General features: G+C 36.2%; 1 protein-coding gene across 1 annotated transcript in view; it reads left to right on the top strand.

Moving 5' to 3' along the window:
- CNTN5 (contactin 5) overlaps window positions 1-15,464 on the top strand; it is a 273,540-nt gene that overhangs the window by 126,403 nt on the left and 131,673 nt on the right. The window contains exons 9-11 of the mRNA XM_074150159.1: window positions 5,335-5,471; window positions 8,511-8,640; window positions 10,826-10,976. Coding sequence (XP_074006260.1) covers window positions 5,335-5,471; window positions 8,511-8,640; window positions 10,826-10,976 — 418 coding nt within the window. The remainder of the gene's footprint in view (window positions 1-5,334; window positions 5,472-8,510; window positions 8,641-10,825; window positions 10,977-15,464) is intronic.

Genomic DNA, 15,464 nt, shown 5'->3' with positions numbered 1-15,464 from the left:
CTCATTTCTCTGATTAACAGATATGTGAGACTTATATTATCTTGCAGGTAAGTCAAAACCATATCTGAGTCAGAGTTTCACCTATCTGCATTAACAGGGAGTGAGGTCAGAGTACGTAACAGAGAGCTTCCAGACGGAGACCAGCAGCGACCTCCAGTACAGCAGAACAAGAAGTGCAAACTGTTACTACCCCCCTACCAGTGCCTTTTCTTGGCCTTGAGATTAAATACTCCCCAGTGAACCTCTCACAGCCTTCAGTGCTCCTGAAGACAACATTATTGTCTCATTGGCCTACAAGCCTTGACAACCCTTTCCAGGGGTGTAAGAGGGTTTGGGTAAGAAGCTTTTTAGCCGCACAGAGTTTAAACTAATATTACTTTACAAAATGCTCAGTTTCTTTCGCTGACAGCCGATATGGCAGGATTTGGGGGTGATACTTGAAACAGCATTTCCTGCTGTACCTCTTACTATAACAACAGTCAACATGAATTATTTACCTTTAAGCTCTTTGTCTTTTCACTGACAACTTATTCCTTCAGGAGATAGTGATTATTTTGGCTCAGAAATTCAGATGTAGGCCATCATGCCTTACCAGGGGTTTCTTGTAAAATTTCAGAGCAGGCTGTAGGACCAGCTGTGTCATACTGCAGTCTCACAATTTGCATATTTGTAGGAGCTTGCTTGCTGTCTGCTTGAATTTTCTTCATCTTGTCAGTTGCATCTGATCTGGGTCACCACAGAGTATTTTGGAGAAAGCCCAGGACACCAGTCTGCCTGTCTGGTCACATTTAGTCAGAAACTAGTGACTTTTCATTTCTTACCTGGTGCTCCAATCCAGTGACTGTCTGATGCAGCTGATGCTTCAGATGTTGTTCAGAAAGTGGTATTTCAGATGCTGACAATTTCAGATTGTTGTAGTCTCAGCATTTAGTGGAAACTCAGCTGTAGAAATGACAAAGGCATTAAAAATAAACTTTTGATCATGAAAGACATCCTCATACGCACTGCAACTTATTTTGAGAGGTGTGGCTATTCGCCACGTGATCTGCTCATCCTATAAGTTTCCATGAAATTTAATTCAAGCTCAAAGTGATTAATAGAAGAGAGCATAAATATTAAAATTTGGGTGGATACATTCAAAGAAACATAGAATGGAATCATAGAACAGTTTGGGTTGGAAGGGACCTTTAAAGGCCATCTAGTCCAAGCCCCCTGCAATGAGCAGGGACATCTTAAACTAGATCAGGTTGCTCAGAGCCCTGTCCAGCTTGACCTTCGAAGTTTCCAGGGATGGTCCCCTACTACGTCTCTGGGAAACCTGTGCCAGTGTTTCACCACCCTCATTGTACAAAATTTATTCCTTGTATCTAGTTTAAATCTTCCCTTTTTTAGTTTAAAACCACTACCCCGTGTCCTATGGCAACAGTCCCCATCTTTCTTATAAGCCTACTTCAAGTACTGAAAAGCCACAATAAACTCTCCTGGGAGTTGTCTCATCTCCAAACTGAACAACCTCACCTCTCTCAGCGTTTCCTCATAGGAGAGGTGTTCCAGCCCTCTGATTTTTTTGTGGTCCTCCTCTGGACCTCCTCTAACAAGTCTTTCCTGTGCTGAGGACCAATAACCTTTTGTAATCACAGTTCCTCCACAAATCCTGACTAGAAACATTTTCCCAATGGTAATCGCTGGTTTGTGTAATTCCTGCTCCTCTCTTACTCCTGACCTCTTGGGTTTGCTTCTGTGTTACCTACTTACTAGTGTTAGTGGTGTGAATCAGACCACAAAAACACTTTTTTGTCCATTTTCCTTTCAGCTGGATCAGTTCCCTGATCCTGCTCACAGCAGTACCCCATAAGCAGTGCTGTTTCCACAACAGCAGGGGAGGTTTGCTGTAACACCAAAGTGCAACAAGCAGCTGAGGGCAGGAATATTCTGTAATACAGTGTAACGGACCATCCTGATTTTAAAAAACATTTTAATAACTTCCTTATAAAAATTGTATGGAAGAAAATCCATTGCTGCCACTACAAGTTAGCCCCAGATACGTATAGTAAAACTGGCTAGAGAGAAAGAGATTTTTGTGGTCAGAATTGCAGCTTTGTTTGAGATTTGCAATCTTATCTTTCTCACTGTGATAGCTACCTATTCTTCTCCTACTTTATACTTCCCAATTGGCCTTGTGTCCAGAAAATAATTTTTTTTCACTCCAAACTCTGTTCTTATTCACATTTTAAAACACTATCCAAAGTAATTTGTCTATGCAAAATTTTTCCTTAATTTCCTTTCAGTCAAAAAGTTGCTTAGTAATTTTAGAAAGTAGGCTGAGTTTTCTACATGTGAATTTTGTTTTGCACAGAGGATATAAAAATTTGCTTGTAAGCTTGAAGATTTATTGCCAATTTGTGTTTGTAAAATATTTTGACATCCTTGAATAAACAGGTGCAGAAATGCAGCATAAAATAAATCAAGGATTGGATGGTGATTTTAAAATCTCAGGAGCACCGCATAAAGCTGTGGCACAGTATTCATAAAGACTACTGAATAATAAAACATATTCTTACATTCACCCCAAAACTCATCACTGGACAGATAAAAAACAAGCAAACACCTATTTTGCCCCAAGATGAGTGTTACATCTATAAAAAGAAAAAATAACCTGTTACTTTTGAAATCTGTTTAAATGCTTCTTAGAGTTTATATTTTCTACTTAACCATGTGTAATTATGGAATGAAGTTTTCTTTGCCTGTATGTATATCAGGATGATGTCAACACATTTTTGTTAAAGAAAATAATATATGGATTCAGAGGTTGTCAGAGGTTGTTCATCCAGTTAAACGTTTCACTTTTATAATTATCTACAAGGTTTAAGAACAAGTGTTATGATACTATGGAAAGTGACCCTTGCTAATGAGCAGAAAGGGAATCCTCTGTGGCAAAGTAACAGCGATGAAAGGAAGCCAGAAAGTGATGAAAATATTTCTCTCAATCATGCTCTATCCCTGCTACATCTACTTATTGCTTTGTTACCTTGTTCTCAGAGGGGTGGGAATCTGAGCCTTGGCTGATGGCAAGTTCAATATCTTGAAAGTTATGAATCCGAAGGCCATTTACGCTATGAGGAGAAAATTTGGGGTAGAAATACCCCAACTAATGAAACAAAGTTGTTAATACCGATCAATCGTACCCCTGTGATTTGCAAGTCTGTGGTTACAGAGGAAAACTCATGCCATGACTATGCTGTCAAGACAGCCACAGACAGAGGGTAGGGAATGGCACTTGTGTACTGAGAACAACTCTGCAGCCAGGCTCAAGGAGACAGTTTTATTTCAGTGTAAACAGTTGCACACCCTAATCCTGAATGCTCTGGTCCATGATGAGATCCAATTCAACATAGAAGAATAAGACTAGATATGCTTTGGATCATATGGTAGAATTTTCAGAACAGTAAAATAATAAAAAGAATGAGATATAAATAGGAACAGTTTAGCACCTTTTTGAAACTGCATGATTTTATGGCACCACTGGCTAACTTTTATGAATTTTTATTTACACATTTAACTGTCATATGCTCCAAAATCATATTAGCATACTCATTTTCAAAGGAAACAATTGTTTCTCAGCATGCTTCCTTTGAGCATACTGAAACACTCAAAAAGAAAACAGCAGCTTCAACTATACAATGCAATCAAATTATATTCTTAGGACAATTAATAGACAACAAGTAAGCAGAGACTCTCACAAACTGCTTCTGAGGACTTCATGGGATCCTTTGATATAAGTTAAGAATTAAGTGATTCAGCGCTGCAGAGCACATAGGGAGCATGTCGTGCATTGCCTCCCTAGGAAGAGTAAGGGAGCAGATGTTTTGGTCTTGAGTTTGGGAGTGAGGTTGGGTCAATCTTATCTCTGTTTTCCTCTATTAAAAGGGAAATGGGTGATTCTTTTTTCTGATACATTTCCAGCTTCTGACAACTGTCTGGTCAGGGATTCTGAAGCAGACTATTCTCTGCTTAGGAATGATAGACACCTCATTCACTTTCTTTATCATCCATGCACGAAATGTAAGCTAGAAGCAGTTAGTCACCTGTCATGCCTGTTCATATCTTCTCACGTCTTTGATTAGTGACCTGTCAAATGCCAGCTAGATTCAAAGATTTATTTTTAAACTCAGTTCTCCATGTTTAAGTACGTTATCAATTATCCAGCGTTTGAAGCAGAGACTTTGCTGTGACAGATCTGGACTTCTGTTCATACCAAGCAGAAGAATTTTACATTCCTTTAGCAATGAAGGTCTTTTAGCTACTTATTCTCTACTATTTGAAAAAAACCAAAAAAAAAACCCCCCAAAAAAACCAAAAAAACCACAACACACCAACATTTAAAATCATTATTTTAATTAATTTAATCTTTCTTCCTCTTTGCTGTACAAATTGATATGGTTACAGTATGAAAACCCAAAATCTGGCTTTTGAGCATATATTTTTATTTCTGCATATTAATGCTCAGTTCCTCACTGAGTCTTACAAAGTTTCCAAATTATAGCATCCTACGTATAGCTATCTCATCCACTGCTCCATTAAAGATCTACTTCTCTGCAAAAAAAATATTCTCTGCTTTTTAAAAGATTATTATATGGAATTTAAGTACTAATGATCACATATATACCTAACAACTGTCTACCTTTAAAGAAAGACTGTTTTAACATTGTCTTACTGTGTAATTTATGTTCCTGACGAATGTTGGAAATCTCGAAGGTTCTGTGCTTAAAAACATTAAAAGAATTTTCTCTCTTGAAATCTGAATTAAAGCCAAGAACCTTTAACAAAAATATGTGCAATACCTTATCAAATGCCCAGTCACCCCTAGCTGAATAAATCGTGATTTCCTAGTAAACTGAGAAAATTTCATTAAACAGTCTATGATGATTGACCTCATTACCAAAATTTGAATAGCTTATGTCTTGAAATGTTACTAAATATTCTATGGTTAGTACCAAGCAAATACTCTTAAATTCAATAATAATTAATGCATTAACATATAGTACTATAATTTAGTCCATTGGACTTCATTAAATCAGGCAGATTTCTATTCCTGATCATTATACTGCTTACTGCCTGGTGCCATTACAGCATTTCCTTGAAAGTTACAGAGTTTTGTTAATTTTATTACTTTCCTAGTTTTGGTTGTTTGTTTAAATGTTCTTCTTTCTGAGAGTAAGATAAGCTTCATAAAGGTCGCAATTTAAGCTCTTTAATTGATTAGGTCTTTGCATATCAGCTAGAGACTTACCAGTTTATATGCTTTGTATATAGCACGGTATTTTTGTCTTGCAGCCTACCCACATTGGGTGGAGAAACTTAATGATACTCAATTAGACAGTGGAGATCAGCTCCGATGGGAATGTAAAGCCACTGGAAAGCCAAGGCCCACATATCGTTGGCTGAAAAATGGAGCTCCTCTCTGGCCACAGGTACATTAGATGAGAAGTCACCAGTATGTTGCATATTTCTCCTCTCATTCAGATAAAGCCAGTTAAAGAAAGTACTGAAAAGTACTTCAGAAACGACTGTTTCCTGGGTTAGTTTTTAAGTGTTAGTGTACAGACAGGTTTTCTATGCATATCCCCTCCGAATCATCTCAAGCAATGTAAAATTGCATTCATCACTAATTATCTGTAGTTCAGAAATATTTGGGAGATGAGACCTTCTGAGCTGTATCTGCAACAGCCTTTTCCAGTGTACTATAATGTACATTTAAGCAATCTCCAGTATGTTTTTTTTTTCTTTAGAAAGTGTTATTCTGCTATTTGTATCTATTTTTTTCTGTATAAAAAGATAGTACCAACTCAGAGAATTGTTGTATTTGCTGAATCAGATTTCTTTGTATTTCCCCTGATATTTTGTTATCTTATTTCCTATATTTTGCACATAATCATACTATTCAAAACAGAAGCAGGGTAATGTAAGAGGGACAATGACAATTATATTTTCATCAGTTTTCAACTCCATTAATTCTCTGCAAGTAACAGGGTAAAATGCAAGTAATGAGTACTCTCCGCTGGGTAAAAAACCTGGCTGGAGGGCCAGGCCCAGAGAGTGGTGGTGAATGGATGGAGGCTGGTCACAACTGGTGTCTCCCAGGCTCGGTATTGGGGCCAGTCCTCTTTAATATCTTTACCAATGATCTGGACGAGGGGATTAAGTGCACCCTCGGTAAGTATGCAGATAACGCCAAGCTGGGTGAGAGTGTCAACCTGCTTGAGGGTAGAAAAACTCTACAAAGGGATCTGGACAGGCTGGATCAATGGGCTGAGGCCAATGGGATGAGGTTCAACAAGGCCAAGTGCCGAGTCCTGCACTTGGGTCACAACAACCCCATGCAGTGATACAGGCTTGGAGAAGAGTGGCTGAAGAGCTGTCTGGCAGAAAAGGACCTGGGGGTGGTGGTCAACTGTTGGCTGAACATGAGCCAGCAACGTGCCCAGGTGGCCAAGAAGGCCAACATTATCTTGCCCTGTATCAGGAACAGCGTGGTGAGTAGGACTCGGGAGGTGATCGTGTCTCTGTACTCGGCGCTGGTGAGGCCCCACCTCGAGTACTGTGTCCAGTTTTGGGCCCCTCACTACAAGAAGGACATTGAGGTTCTGGAGCGAGTCCAGAGGAGGACAACCAAGCTGGTGAGGGGTCTGGAGAATAAGTCTTATGAGGAGTGGTTGAGGTAACGGGGGTTGTTTAGCCTGGAGAAAAGGACGCTGAGGGGAGACCTTATCGCCCTCTACAATTACCTTAAAGGAGGCTGTAGAGAGGCAGGGTCGGTCTCGTCTCCCAAGTCACAGGCGACAGGACAAGAGCAAATGGCCTCGAGTTGCACCAGGGGAGGTTCAGATTGGATATTAGGAAAAATTTTTACGCTGAAGGGGTTATTCAGCATTGGAATTGGCTGCCCAGGGAAGTGGTTGAGTCACCGTCCCTGGTAGTATTTAAAAGATGAGTAGAGATAGTGCTTAGTGACATGGTTTAGTGATGGTTTTTGTCAGTGTTAGGTTGATGGTTGGACTGTCAGGGATCTGAAAGGTCCCTTCCAACCTAGACAATTCTGTGAATCTGTGAATTCTATGATTCTAACACAACTCACCATCAAGACCATTAAAATGTTCCATGTAAGACTCCTTGAATGTAAAGTCCTTAAATACAGTCACCTGATATATTTTAGAATTAGGTCTAGATAAAATTTTCTTCCTTTTAAAAAACCACTCATGGCATGGCCTGCCATTTATTTTACTTTGTTCTGTTTCTCTCACTGAATCGTCGACACATCAGCCCACATAATGTGGGTTTTGCTAAGCACCTTTCCATTTTATAGTCTCAAATTATTTAGAGTAAAGAAAAGTTTTGTAAATTTATTTCATGCATTTTTCCAGATTAAAATAAAGCTGTTCAATTTTGGGAGAAAATGTCTCCATTTGTAAATGAATTCATAGAATGGATTTATGAATATAAAAGATGTAATGTCTTTCTTTTCAGTGAATGTCGCTTTTATCTGTGAACATCATCCAATTATGCAAACATTGAGAAAGGAAACATAAACACAGTTTACTTTGAAGCTGTGAGGCATTGAAAATAAGGTTATATCCCTTTACTTTATCCATTTCTGCCTTTTTAGATGGAGCTATTAGTCCTGAAATTGAAGCAATTTAAATATCTGTATGTTTTGGTTTTCTGATTTTCCAAACCATTAGTTGCACCAGGCTCTGAAATTTAAAATTAAATTTCAGTTTAAACTGGGAGCTTAAAACAGAGATAACTTTTTTCACAATTTCCTCTGCATTCCCAAACACTCTGTTCTTTATCAATTTTTTATTAAACTTACAGCTGTAATAATGAAATTTAGAGATGTTTTATAGCAGTTCAAATTATTTCTTATACAGCTCTGTGAAGTACCCATTTCCATAAACAGCTATTAATGCCCCTTCTCTTCCAGCTTTGATAATTATTTTCTACTAGTGGACCTTTCAAATAAAAAATTTTCACTAATGATGAAGGCAACTAGACCCTTTCACTCATAGTCATGCAAGCAATCTTTTATATGAACTTTTATGAAAATAGTACCATGACTAAAATGAAACATTTGCTAGAGATGTGAAGATCATCAGATATGTTGCACCACAACTGACTTCTTGCCTCATTAAAGTTCCAAGGATGAACTGCTTTTAAAAATCATGCCAGGGTAATAGAAGACAAACAAACAAACAAAAGCAAGCCTTGGAGATAGTGAACTTGCACTGAAAAATATTTACCTTTAAATATTTTTGGAGGTTTTTTTGCCCTCCCACATCTGCTTTATTCTTGTCATCCCTTACATAATAAGAAAAAAGTAAGCCCAAGGAAATTTGTTGCTCAGTTTTATTTTAGCTTAATAATGTATTTTGTCCCTTTGCCTTAAACTAATAGCATAGCAAATTTCCAGTGCCTGTTTGCTTTTATGGATTTTTTTTTTTATTCCATTACAGAGCAGGATTGAGATGGTTAATGGTGTTCTGATGATCCACAGTGTGAATCTCTCAGATGCTGGAATGTATCAGTGCTTAGCAGAAAATAAGTATGGCACCATTTATGCCAGTGCTGAGCTGAAGATTTTAGGTGAGTATTATCAAAAAAGAACAGACTGTTCCTTTTTTTCCCTTTGATAATTACATTTGTTCTTGGTCTGTTATGATAAGGAACATCTTCTACCAGTCCAAATTTAGCAGAGCAGATAAAAGTGGGTTCCTTTTTCTTCTTGTTATTTATGTGTGAGTGGGTCCTTTGTTGCCCAAGAGAGCACAGGTCCTTTGGTTAACTGAAAATTTTATTTCATAAATTACTGACTCAGTTACATTTTGTGACTATTTCTCATATAAGACTATTTCAGTTCAAATATATGGAAACATATTTTTTACTCTTTTAAAAAGAAGTGCAGGAGAAGAAACATAGAGAAAGTAAATATATTTTAGTCTCTGCTAAAATTAAATTATTATTTCTACCAAGGCCATTATTCAAAGGTAATTAAGTATGATCTTAGTTTTAAAGGTGTAAAAATTTCCTATGAAGTCACCAGAACTGATTGAATACTTGAAATCATATACTTGACCTAATACCATCCCATAGTAAAACAAATACACTACATAGTATTAGCTGGAAACATAATAAAAAAAAAATCATTATTCAAAAGTTGAAGTGGGGAATTAATGAAGAAAAACTTGAAGCATGTCTTTCCAACACTCTAGTTTTCCTTAAAGCAAACTGTGGTAATACACAATGGGAGAATAGTGATAAGAGGACCTCCACGGGGTTAAGTGAGACAGACTTGTAAGGGTCTCATGATCTTTTTTAGAGTATTGTATAGCTGGAAGACAGGTGGCTTTCAAAGTAATTCAGTGGCCATATCAGAGACTAGGGGTCTCTGCACTGCTGAAACCTTGCAAATTTCAAACCCTGCACCAGGGAATTTATCTTGTAAACTCCTAGTCAGATGAATAATAAAGCTGAAGTTACTGAAATAATATACTGCATTTGAGCTAAGATTTGGTTCCTCTGAAGAATAACCTATCTAGTACATTTCCACTATTTCATATCTGGCCAACATTAGAATTTCACTGATAACTCTTCAAAATATTTCTGTCTAGCCATAAATTGAACCCCACAGTCAGTGGTTGCGCTCTTTCCATCACTTTCCTTTGTCATTTGTGATTCAGTCAGCAAAGAGATCCCTGTTGATTACAATGTTCTCTTGCTCTGTTTTTTTATATCCATTATAAAATAAGTATACCTATTATATCAGGTAGTTGCACACTTTCTTTGAAATTCTCTAATATTGGAAATGGCCATTATATGTTGCTGCAATAAAATCAGCCTTTCATTTTGTCACTTGCGAAATAGTACCCCTGTTAAATTTTAACCATAATGTTGCATTAAAGAAGTAGTTGTGTTTAATTTTCTGGATTATTAAAGGGAAAAGAACAGAATAAATTGTCCATATAAATAGCTCTGGTATGAAAATTACCAAAAATAATGGTAGGAAATTCCTACATATGTGAGGCAATGGAGTGTAATAAGTTCCTATAGGTGTAGCTGAGATAGTTGCAGGGGGGATTCTGGTTTTGCACAACTGCTTTAAGAAAAACACAAACAAATGAGATTATTTGAGAACAACTGTCCTTTCTTGATGTGAAATTACAGTAATTAGTGTCATTTTGTGATACATTTATTACCTTAGAGAATGTATTGTAGTCAATGGGACTTCTTGAAAACTGAGATACTAAGAACAAGACATGGTAAAATATCGTCTGTTAAGAAGTTCTCACTTTTCAGTTCCCAGTATTCAGACAAATTTTAAAAGGGAAAGCAACAAAGTTTCTCTACCAGTAATACTTTTTGTAAGAATAAACTCTAGAGAGTGCATTTTGGATAGCTGTTGAATTTAAACTTCTTTTCATTTTTCATAACTTCTAACAAGTTACCTATGAAGTCCAAAAATTTTGGAAAAGGTGTAGCTAAATCAACAGTAGTATTTAATTTCTAAAGCTATTGGATCTCACAAGCAATCTTACTTTAATATGCTGATGTGAAGGACATCTCACTAATTCATAACTGCATTAAGTTATGGACCTGCCATCTAGACTTTGCTGCTGATTTCAAATATTTTGTAAAATCTCATCTAATCTGTGGTGTCATAATTTCCAAGCCAAAAATGGATATTCTGTCCCCCAAACCAAATCTATTATGCTAGCCTTCTATTAGAAGCTGTGATTGTTCTCTGTAGGGTTAACGTACTTCTTTTTAACAGCTTCAGCTCCCATTTTCCCACTAAATCAAAGGAGGAAAACAATAATTATTACCAAGGGCCAAGACGTTGTCATTGAGTGCAAGCCACAAGCCTCTCCAAAGCCAACTATCACTTGGAAGAAAGGAGACAAAGCGTTAAGGGAGAGTAAGAGGTCAGAAGCCTGTTCGGTAAACTAAATATTGTGTTTGCATGTTTGAGTCTGTGAAAATGAAAAAAAAAAAAAAAAGAAAATACAAGAAGTGTCAAGAACATGCATATGTTAGCATGGATATGGCATATTTATTTTGTCAAGCTGATTTTGCTGACAGTAGTGACTTCATTGTTTCTATAATATTGAAATGAAAAGTCTTAAAATTGTTCGGAGATGCAGGCACATGAAGTTATTTTGGTTTTTTCTCTATTTTCTGTTACTAATTTGAAAAATGCTTCAGTTACCCTATAGAGATACTACAAATTTAGTGTATGAGGGTATTAAAAGCATAGAGGCTGAAGTAGTCAAGACCACATAAAATATCAAATGTGCTTATTCATTTGAAATAATTTAAATAAGGTAGATTTGCAGCTTGATCACAATAGAGGTCTGTCTAAGAATAGCTTTAAAATGGTTCAGAGCAGAAAAATACAATTCTATTATAGGATTTAATTATACAAGTAATTTCTGTACTCAGCAGCACATCTGTTTAACAGAATATATTTGATTAAATAAGTTCTGTCCAGCTCTTTACGTTAAACGTAGTTTAAGCACTGCGGGTTAAATGTCAGCTGTAATTGCACTTTACAAGATTGCATGTCTGTACACTAGAATAGTTTTGCCACACTGCACATGTTCTTTAAGTACACAAGAGCAATCTTATCTTCTTTCTGGTAATATATGTGAATGAGCCACTTAAACTGACTTGTATGGCATTAGTCAAAAAGATAAAAGCAAGGCCTTTTGGTTCATTGGTGCAATACCGATGAAAGCAGTAGAGCGCATCTGTCCTCATTAGCTGCAAAAGCCATTTCATTCAGGTGAGTTTTATTTTCATCTCATGCCATTTGTTTTGTTCTGAGAAGGAAAAATGGGTAACTTTTCCTGCCGTTTTGACACTTGGGGGAGGCAGAGTGAAACAGCATTATATACAACATTTTACTAACAGGTATGAATTTTATTGTACATATTGACAAGATATGACAGAACAATATTACAAAGATGCTGATAATATCAGAGAATATCTCAGAATATTTTCTGAAACTGATGGCTCTATGCTGTAGCTACACAGTTAACTGTTTTCACTACATGACCTTTTCCTCTCATCTCCACAAAACTCACTATGGTTTCTCTGATCACCACATGTAAATCACATTTTAATGCAAGACCAGTAAAGCATTTTGGTAATTACTTGATGTGTGTCCAAACATAGCCTAACTCTCAAATTAAAATCTCATTAAAATAAGATCTGGAGCTACGTTTTTGGTATTTGCAGTTTTTGATACTTGCTTACTTTGACAGAGGCTGGAATGGGAAATGATGAAACATAGAAGATAAAAAGATGGTTGAACCATTTCAAATCTTTGAAAGACATGGGTTGTGTTCAACTTAATTTTTAGTCAGCAATTCGGGGAGTATCTTGTATAATTCGGAGCAGTTGCCCTACTGTGTAAACAGGGTGGGGGTGAGGGGAATATCAGTTTCAAGGGAACTAAATTCTCCATCTATATAGAGTGTGCTTTAAACAATAAAAATAAAGTCGGTGTGAAGAGGAGATGAGGAAGGCAACTGTGATTTTGGGAAAGAAAATGTAAATTCATAGAGGTATTTTGTGTGTTCCCATGTTTTGGGCACTCTGAGAAGGAGCCATTGGAAGAACACTGTATAAAACATTCTCAAAAAGGAATAATCTGACAGAATTTAATGAGCACATCTATATACTTAAAAAACAACTGCGTAACTTTCTTCATAGACTTCTGATAAAAATCCCAGCAAAAACAATTAGGAACTGTCATGTGATGAGTCTGCATAGAATGTTAAACCATCAAAGATTAAAAAAAAAGAAGCGTTCTGATTAAGTAATAAAGAAGGGCAAGGATGGAACAGCAGAATAATTTCTTTTTCTGCCACAGCTTAATCCTCTTCTACAGAGTGCTTGTACCAAGTGCGTGTTATGTTTCATTTTTGCCAAGTCTGCCAGCCCAGAAATGGATTTAGCATCTGTTAGAAAAGTCTCAATACAAAAGAGACCTTCCCCTCTACAGAGCAGAAGAAATTCCACTTGACTAGTGGGTCTGCTATCATCTAGTCCACCTCTTCCAGTGGTGTTGCCTCCTTAGGCGTTCCTCCATACAACCAAAAGCTGGTTGACAGAAATACCTCAAGTGACATTTCTGTTTGTAAATGAGCAGAAGGCTGAATTTGTTCCTGTGGCACTCATGGCTGGGTACAGTTCTCACTGCAGCCAGACCTTGACTCAAGCTCCTGAAAGTTAGTGCAGTCTGAAGGCCTAAAGCGTTTCAGATTCATTCAGAAGGCTTAAACCCCTTGCTTGGCAACATAACTGTGGACAGTCTTTATGAGCTCCATCTCTTGGCTTGGGGTTTTTTTTGAACAAATTATCCAACTTAAGGTCTTCATATTCACAGTCTGTCTATGCTAGGTTAGTTCTCCCCGGTAAGCAATCAATATTCTGAGCTGTAAGATAATTTGATTCCACTTGGAAAGCACCTGTATATTATAATAGCTCTTTTGAACTGGGTTCTGAGTGGCAAGTCTATAAGATAGAGCAAAAAAGTAGGATATTCACAACTATTTGCTACAAAAAGTATCATTCTGAGTGTTACAATCTCATGTGTTTTAAAACTGATAAAATTACTCCTATAGAAGGATTTAATAAAGATTCCAAAGGATTCACAATTCATTCCATTAACAAGATGTAAAGCTCAAGATCTGCTGCAAAAGCCACATTTTAATGAAATAAAACATATAGTATTAGAGATCTACTATGCAGAAAATTAAAACTTCCAAAGAACAAGGCATAATCTGTGAAGTTTACTGATACAGGACATTCAATGATCACTATAAGCATTTGAGAGGAACTACATGTAAAATTTCAAATCTCTTTCATAGATCATTATCTCAGTGAGTCGTTAATACATTCAAACAAACGTAAGTTCATCGGCATCTTCACCTAAAAGTTAAGAGGAGGGAAAAAAAACCCCAATTGTTATACTTTTATAACAATTGCTGCACAACAGCAATTGGAGTTGTGTAGGTAGGTAAACACATTTAAGGTACACATTTTCATTAGTCCTCTCATAATAATTAAAGTTGTTAACTATCTTTACTAACCACTTGTCTCTGGGTTCTACTATCTCATAGGCTGATAGATGACTGTGTGTCATTTATGGCTGCCTGTAGTAATTGTGCTCTGCTTATTGATTTGAGCATTGAGGTTTTTAGTTCATAAGAATTTTTTAAAGAATTTTTTAATCTTTTAATTCATAAGTAGTTTTGGTTTTATAGAAAAGGGGATTCTATTGGGATCCAAGTCTGAAAAAAATAAGTTTATGCTTTGATTTTTAATAAAATGGTTAGAATTTTGATTTAGGTCCTAAATAGGAAGAATTTGGCCCTTGGGCAAGAGTACAATGATCAACAACCACGTTTATGAAGCTTCTGAAATATTCCCATCGGACACTTCCTAATCTGTAATCAAATCATCATTTAATATTTTAGCATCTTCTAAACAAGACCCAGACCTAGACTATTCAGGTCAGAAAGCCACTTAGGATGCTGTTGCTAATTAAACATTTTTTTAAACTTATGCATCGAGCTAAAAGAAGACAACAAAAGTGATATTTAATAATATTATTTTATGTATACAGTAAACGTTATAATACGCAGTAGAACAGACTGGAAACTGCTGTCAGTTACATCAATATAAACCATTAGTAATGCTAATAAAGTCGATTAAATTCTGGATAAGCATTTTTTAATAAATTCTTTCAGTTCCTGTGTTTACAGCTTCTGTAAATTGTAGGTATTTTATAATGATTTACTACTGCACAAATTTTTGTGAGCCATTACTCCATGAGCTGTAATCTGTTTCATCCCTTTCTTAAAGTCACATACCTCTCTTTTCTAGAATGTCCTGTAGTAGCGACTACAGCTGATGTTTAAACAGATATGCTTGAAGAGTCATAGGTATTAAAAGACAGTATAAGTCTCTGTTTATCTGTTTTTGTTCTTACTCCTACATTACAATATACTTCTCATTAAACTTATATTGAGTTTTCAGTCTAGCTCATTATTTCCATTATGTATCCATTAATTATAGTTAAAATAAAATCATTCAAAAGCATTCTATGAGTGCAAAGAGTTCTATGTAGTCTCTATTTTTTCCTCTCCATTCAGACCACGAAGAAATAAAAAAAAAAAAAGCACAATTTAACCAACAAATGGGTAACTGAGGAAGCAGCATTTTTATAGTGCCAATTTTGTGCTGCTTTATTTTGCTTTTGTTCCTTTTCCTTTTGAAGTTTCTCAAATATTAATGCTTATTTTATCAATGTTTCTTGTATGTCTCAATTTGTGTGCAGATTAATATTTAATCTAAAAAAAAATCTAAGTACAATGATGTTTAAACATTGGTAGTATAGTTCC

This window comes from Numenius arquata, chromosome 1 (genome assembly GCF_964106895.1).
Source record: "Numenius arquata chromosome 1, bNumArq3.hap1.1, whole genome shotgun sequence".
NCBI lineage: Eukaryota > Metazoa > Chordata > Aves > Charadriiformes > Scolopacidae > Numenius > Numenius arquata.
The sequence above is the reverse complement of the archived record's forward strand: the minus strand, read 5'-3'. Positions and strand labels throughout refer to the sequence as shown.